Genomic DNA, 6,820 nt, shown 5'->3' on the forward strand with positions numbered 1-6,820 from the left:
CGAGTTGATGGGGAAAAAAAAAAACGTTTCGTAACGAATCGGTATCGAATTCCAGAATTTTCCGAGAAAGATACAGTGGACACAATCACTAGCCTCTTATTCTCACTTGGACATTACGAGAGTTGTGGAAGTGATAAAGCAGTGTTAATGAGGATAATGAGTTATTACTTTTTTTCCAGCATAAAAAACACAAGTTTCACATAGCCTAAAACTGCAGTGGTTAAAATACGCAACATCTGTCGAAATAGACTAATGTAAAAGCGAAGTAAATCAGCTCACGCAAATGTTTATGTGTTAACAACACTAAGTTTCGTTTACATTTCGTTTCGTTTTCCATTAAATTCAAGACTTCCCTTTCCCATCAATGAGGCAACCGGCTCGCGCTTTTCTCCAACTTGAAACTTTTCGAAACAATGTCTCCGCGCGCTTTGTAAAATACATTAACGTTACTTTCAAGAAAAACGCGTCTACTTACCTTGGATTCAGTAAATCTTGCTTATTAACACTTTAGTCCCTAAATGCCCGAAATAGAAAGAATGTCATTCCGTTGCTGCGAAGTCCACGGTGGACCAGACCAGACCAGTGTGGAATTCCGCCATGTCAATTATGTGGAAGCGCACATGGGGGTGTAGAACCGTATATGTACCGTAATACACCTAATACTCTCCACATCCATTCCAGCAGTGACCGCATCCGCAGAATTGTTTGATGATGATGCAGATAAAGGGGGTGTTAGGAGGAGAGATTGTCCTGTAAGGATAAATAAGGCTCGACCAAGCCAGCGTGAAAGCAACATATAGTTTTATTAGTGTTCTTAAACTAGCTTTCTTGTGGAAATGTGACTATGAAATAGAAATAATTTCAAGTATTTTTTAAATAAATAAATATTAATGTGTATTGTAGCCTAGCCTAATATACATTAATATTTATTTATCATATGATTTAGGAGGCAACTTGTAACTTATATGCAACTTAATAATAATAAAATATATTTTTATTTCAAAATACAAAGCATACAACTTAGGTAAAACGCTACTGGTTTAAAAGTCATGTGCTTTAGGCCTATCCACAAACGTATTAAGTTCCTTTTTGTAGGTTCCACATCCTCAAATATGATACACAGGATTTTGTTTAGGACTGATGGAATCTGTCAATAATTTCACACTCTCATATTCCATGACTACACATGTTTTATAATAACCGTTTATTCTTAAATGTTCATCTAATATTAATTGTATTATTATAACATTCCAAACTCAGCGAATAAAAGTTTTTAAACACTTTTTATTTGCCTGATTTGTTGGTCAAATGAGGAATCCTGCGTTTGATTGGCATAATAGCGTGATTGACGTTTGCGTGATATGAGTGAACAGCTACAGTAATGCATTTTTTGGGGTTTTGTTGAAATTCCATTTAGCCAATTTAAGTTTTAAAATGTTTCCTATATATTTGTTTTTATTTCCTATATTTCTATTGCTAGAGGTGTGGGTATTTTAATGGAGTAAACATATTAAAAAGATTAACTACAGCGCCACTTAGTGGTCATTTACATTACTGTGACCAGATCAAATCTCGTATTTAAAACAGATTTTTCACAGTCTGGGATCAATCAATTGCAGCGTAATAAACTATAAGGACATTAATAATCACTTTTGAAAAATCAGCATTATCAAGATGACTAATATTATAGTAGCCTATTTATACATAAATATGGTAGTAGTGATAGCATTTTTAATAAAAATAAGAAAAGAGTAAGCTAAAAAAAAATGTATAGAGCATGTATAGTTGGGCTGACGTGACGTCTTATATACAGTACATTCCAATGTGACGTATGTAAACAAATGTTACTCAAAATGGGCTGTCACATGACTGAGTGTGAAGAATGCTTCAAAATAAAAGTTTTTGTCTGTCTTCTAGGCTAGCAGTGCAGAAAAAAATCAACAAGAGATGTCAATACTTAAACTTTCGCGTAAATATCACTTAATTCGAAAAGTCACGAGTAGTAAAATTAATACTAACCATCAAATAATAATTTAAAATTTACAAAGTGAAAAAGATGGATTTAGAGTTAAAATGCATTGGGACTTTTAAAGTAAAATTTGCTGTGATTTCAAAACCACTGCTCTCTGGGGTCAGATGAGGTATTACAACATCATACAGTCAGTCACTATGTCAACCCTGAGACCGGTATAGTTTTAAAACTTTCTTGTGTTTCTTAACCCATTAGAATGATGCGGTCTATTTTGACCGTGGCGATTTTACTGTCAATAGCAGCTGCTTATTATATTTATCTGCCTCTGCCCAGCACTATATCAGAGCCATGGAAACTCATGTTTATGGATGCAATATTGCGTGGTGTAATGCATGCGGTAAGCTTTTGCATTTGTTTCCATTATAGAATATGCATTATATGTCATTTCAATGTGGATACAGTATTTAAAGAGCTAGAGATTTAGAGAGCTATGGCACTCAATCAAACATTGTTTGATATTACATTAAAAAAGTGAAATGTTTGAATAGCACTATAACTATTTCTAATAATAACTGTGATCACAAATAAAAAATGCTACAATTTTTCTAAAAAAATAAGTGAGAAAAATAATTTTACTATATTAAATGTTTTGGGTTTTTTTTCCAATTTTGACTTGTTGCATTATTTTTTAAACCTCAAAATCACAACTATGTCTAATATCTTTCAATAATACAAAAAAAATGTGGGATTTGAGATCATAATCTCTAGGACCTTATCCCTATGTTCCAAATGGAATTTTCTTAAAGAGTTGGTTTGATCCTTTTAGTGTGTGTAACAATAATGCTCATTAATCCTTCTAACTTTTAGGCAATTTTTTTTTTTTTTACAAGGAGCTTAGTTAGCTCACGATCTTGGACTGAGCCGACCTTTCGATGCTGCAAAGTACGCTGCGTCATGGGATTAAATCCGATTATTTGTCGTTTCACCACATTGCTTCAATTAATTGACTATCACATCAACAGAGTTTATTTAAATCTTGACTTTTGTTTAATTGTTGGATTATTTTAATTATTGACCTCTGATATGGGAATTTAAAAAAATCACCAAACATTTTAATGTGTTTAACCTGCTTTTCATGCTTGTTTAATTTTAGTTCGATTATATTAGATCTAATAATTGTCAATAATACAAATGTGTGATTTGAGCCTGTAATGCTTTTCGAAATGCAATAGTAAACTGCCATGGTCTTCCTTATGTCCCTTCTAAAGAAATGCAATTTTCTTAAAGAGATTTTCAGACCCTCATAGGGTGTTTAACAATCCTGCTCTGTAATCCTTCTAACTTTTAGTCTTGTTTCATAGAGCTTTTTAGCTCACGATCTTGGACTGAGTCGACCTTTTGATGTTGCTAAATACGCTGCATCATGGGATGTAATAAAGGGTCCACAGTCCAGCCCAGCCATCCGGGTCACTGATACTCATTTTGGAGGAGTGGAAGCCCAAGTGTTTGAGCCCACTGCATCAGACCAGGATTTGAAAAGAGGAGTGGTCTATTTCCATGGAGGCGGATGGACACTCGGCAGTGGAAGTAGGTTTAAATGCATGTGATTTCATATAAAGAAATCTGTTTCAAAATTAATGTTGTTAGCAGAAGCAGTGATAAAAAAAATCTTTTTTTTTCTTTAAAAGAGATGCAAACATATTTCCTTCAGTGCAGGACCATGGCTGAAGAGTTGGATGCGGTTGTAATATCAATTGAGTAAGCAATGCACGTTGTCTACTGTGCTATTTTATTGCTGCATCCTTAACTCAATTTTGTCAATTACTGGCTGTCATTTGTATAATTTGTATGTTCAGGTACAGCCTGGCTCCAGATGCACGTTTCCCAGATCAGTATAATGAAGCCATTCAGGCCTCAAAACACATCCTGACAGCTGAGGTGTTGGGCCGGTACCACATAGACCCAAAAAGAGTGGCTGTGTCAGGTGACAGCGCCGGGGCCAACCTAGCCACCGCTGTGGTGCAACAGGTACGACAAATCCCTACAAAATAATTTTCAATATTGAGGAAAATGAATCCACAACAGTGTTATTTTATTTTAGTTTTAATAATAATTTGTAACGCGAGTTACGTGATCAGATTAATTTACTACTAAAGTAACGCACTACTTTTAATTTACAACAAAATATGAGTTTGTTTGTTTTTCAAATAAGTAATGCAAGTTTTGTCTTCCCATTTATTGACTGACTTCTCTCCTGTCTCCATGTTGAGAGAAATCAGAAGTAAAGGTGCGCTGTGTGAACAGGATGATGTTTACTCATCTCACTTGCACAAAATTCAGTATTCCTCAAAATAACTAAAAAAAAATGTAAATGCATAATATTATGCAAACATGTCTGAAATTACACAAATATTCTTTATGTTTTTAATCTCACTTTATTAAAGGGATAGTTCACCCAACAATGAAAATTGTGTCATCATTTGCTCACCCTCAAGTTGTTTCAACCCTGTATGAGTTTCTTCAAGAATGCCAATAACCAAACAGCTGATAGGCCCCATTGACTTCCATAGTATTTTCTTTCTATTATGCAAGTCAATGGTGTCCAACAACTGTTTGATTACTGACAGGTTTAGAACAACTTGAGGGTGAGTAAATGATGACAGAATTTTAATTTTGCTGTGAACTATCCCTGTTAGCAATATATTTGATGCTGACCTTCAACTCAATTACAATTTGTAATTGTAACCTTACAAAGAACTTTCTTCTCTGTCCTATTCTTTTGCAATCCAGAAAGGCAGCACTGCTGAAAGGTTTGTTTGAGCTGCGCCCTCTAGTGTACAAGCTTAAATTTACATTTCATTCAGCCTGAGGCTCATTTATTTAGCTTATGGTGTGAAAAAGACTTTAAATTTGCCAAAAATAATATATATATATATATATATATATATATTAATTCAACTATATATTTTTTGTTATTAAAAACAAATAAGGAAGCCCAGTAATGCATTACTTCCCATAGAACGTTACTAGGTAACACAATTTATGTAGTGACGCAGTACTGTAATGCATTACTTTTTAAAGTAACTTCCCCAACACTGTATGCATATTGCTCTTTATGGTTGCTTTATTTTTATTTCAGTTTTTAGTTTTTATTTATTTCCATTTAATAGTTTTAATTCAAGGCAACATTTCTCATTTACATTTTTTTTCAACTACTATTTATATTTATTCCAATTAAAATAAACATTTTTAATAGTTTCAGTTTAAGATGATCCACAATCACATTTATTTATCTCTCTGTTCACAGATGGCTTTGGACCGTAACGTTCCTATTAAATTTAAAGTTCAGGCCCTTCTTTACCCCGTGCTTCAAGCCCTGGACTTCAACACACCTTCATACCAGCAGAACGCCCACATTCCCATCCTGCACCGTCCCATCATGGCCCGCTTTTGGCTGGAGTATCTAAACGGGGATCCAAAAGTCGTTACATCTTTGCTGGCAAACAACCACACAACTCAGGGCCGGGAGATGGCAGCAGCCAGAGCCAAGATCAACTGGACCAAGCTTCTTCCGGTGGCCTTTCAGAAGAACTATAAACCCGTGGTTCCCCTTCACGGAGACCCAGAGCTGCTGGAGGAGCTTCCAGGCCTGCTGGATGTGAGAGCCGCACCTTTACTTGCTGAAACCGAAGTGCTGAAGGGCCTGCCGCCCGCCTACATCATGACCTGTGAGCACGACGTGCTGAGAGACGACGGACTCATGTACGCCACACGACTAAAAGAAGCCGGAGTCCGTGTCACCGTTGATCACTATGAAGATGGGTTCCATGGATGCCTTAGTTTCGCTTTCGGGCCCTTTCGATTTTCTGTGGGGTTTCGAAGTTTTAGGAACTACATCTGTTGGTTGAAGGAGAACCTCTAGCAGAGCTTAAGTATTATATTGTTAAGTTAAATATATTTAGATTTTTAAACATTCTCAAATTTTTAATTTTTAAATTTAAAACGCTATGCAACATGTCAATGCAACCGATTATTTGTGAAGAATTGAATGGGAATGAAAGCGCAGTGATCAGGCCCAAAGCTACTGAAATAATGTTTCAAAAACAATACTGTATTGTTTCAGTAGCAGTGGGCTTAAGCTACAGTATTACATGGATAATAATGCAACATAATGTACAATGATTATACAAATATTATAAATAATTCTGCAGAGTGTGCTCAAAAAAAGACAATTTCTATGTAAATATATATATCTGTGTGTGTCTATGAACATTTATAATATATATATATATATATACACACACACACACACACACACGTGTGTATATACACATATACATACGTATATACATATAAATAAATACATAAAACGGTTAGTTCAAATCCTTGATTCTGATTGGTCAATAGTTGTGCTTTATTCAGGATTAAACACTGCTATGACGGGTCTATTTATCACTGCGCAACACTGCGGTTCTTATGTTGTTTTTATTTAAGCTTTCATGCATATTACACATTGGAGCGTTGTTGCTGTTCACGGTCAGGGACTATTTTCTCCCTAGCGGAAAGAAGGCTTTTAGTGATTTTACTTCATGAAAGTTGCACTAATACATATTATTTTTATTGTGTGGTAACCGTTTTATAAAAGTAATAAGGTACTCGAGGCAATTGCTGTATCGTGAATAAGTAACGGGCCTTCATGTCGTGCCTATAACAACACCCTTCAGTCGTTACTTATTCACAATACAACATATATATATATACAGGTATATATATATATATATATATATATATATATATATATATATATATATATAAAAGTGTGTCAAAGCAGGTCAATTCAAAATTAAG

At 34.8% G+C, this 6,820-nt stretch overlaps 2 protein-coding genes across 4 annotated transcripts in view; one reads left to right on the forward strand and one right to left on the reverse strand.

The window, feature by feature from the left end:
- The window catches only part of fndc3bb (fibronectin type III domain containing 3Bb), a 60,544-nt gene extending 59,909 nt beyond the window's left edge, over positions 1-635 (reverse strand). For both annotated transcript variants that reach the window (XM_089125402.1, XM_039684852.2), the window contains exon 1: positions 476-635. The gene's annotated coding sequence lies outside the window, so the exon portion shown is untranslated. The remainder of the gene's footprint in view (positions 1-475) is intronic.
- Positions 636-2,133: 1,498 nt separating this feature from the next.
- Positions 2,134-6,182, forward strand: nceh1b.2 (neutral cholesterol ester hydrolase 1b, tandem duplicate 2). Of its 2 annotated transcripts, XM_089125651.1 has the most exons (6): positions 2,134-2,187; positions 2,306-2,369; positions 3,334-3,559; positions 3,661-3,730; positions 3,829-4,000; positions 5,280-6,182. In XM_089125651.1, exons 2-6 carry the CDS (start codon positions 2,331-2,333, stop codon positions 5,892-5,894), a joined length of 1,122 nt encoding a protein of 373 aa, XP_088981777.1. In that variant the 5' UTR covers positions 2,134-2,187; positions 2,306-2,330; the 3' UTR covers positions 5,895-6,182. The 2 variants fall into 2 exon arrangements, with proteins under 2 accessions (XP_088981777.1, XP_039541075.2); XM_039685141.2 differs by having other exon boundaries at positions 2,137-2,369.
- Positions 6,183-6,820: the final 638 nt, after the last annotated feature.

This window comes from Pimephales promelas, chromosome 22 (assembly GCF_988280905.1).
Source record: "Pimephales promelas chromosome 22, fPimPro1.hap1.1, whole genome shotgun sequence".
NCBI lineage: Eukaryota > Metazoa > Chordata > Actinopteri > Cypriniformes > Leuciscidae > Pimephales > Pimephales promelas.

What these genes read in the sequence shown, in the direction of transcription:
- nceh1b.2 (XM_039685141.2), top strand. Translation starts at nt 2,229, where the DNA reads ATGATGCGGTCTATTTTGACCGTGGCGATTTTACTGTCAATAGCAGCT. An exon ending in ATGGACACTCGGCAGTGGAA is followed by an intron (nt 3,560 to 3,660) that starts GTAGGTTTAAAT and finishes TTTCTTTAAAAG; the next exon opens with AGATGCAAACATATTTCCTT. An exon ending in GCGGTTGTAATATCAATTGA is followed by an intron (nt 3,731 to 3,828) that starts GTAAGCAATGCA and finishes TTGTATGTTCAG; the next exon opens with GTACAGCCTGGCTCCAGATG.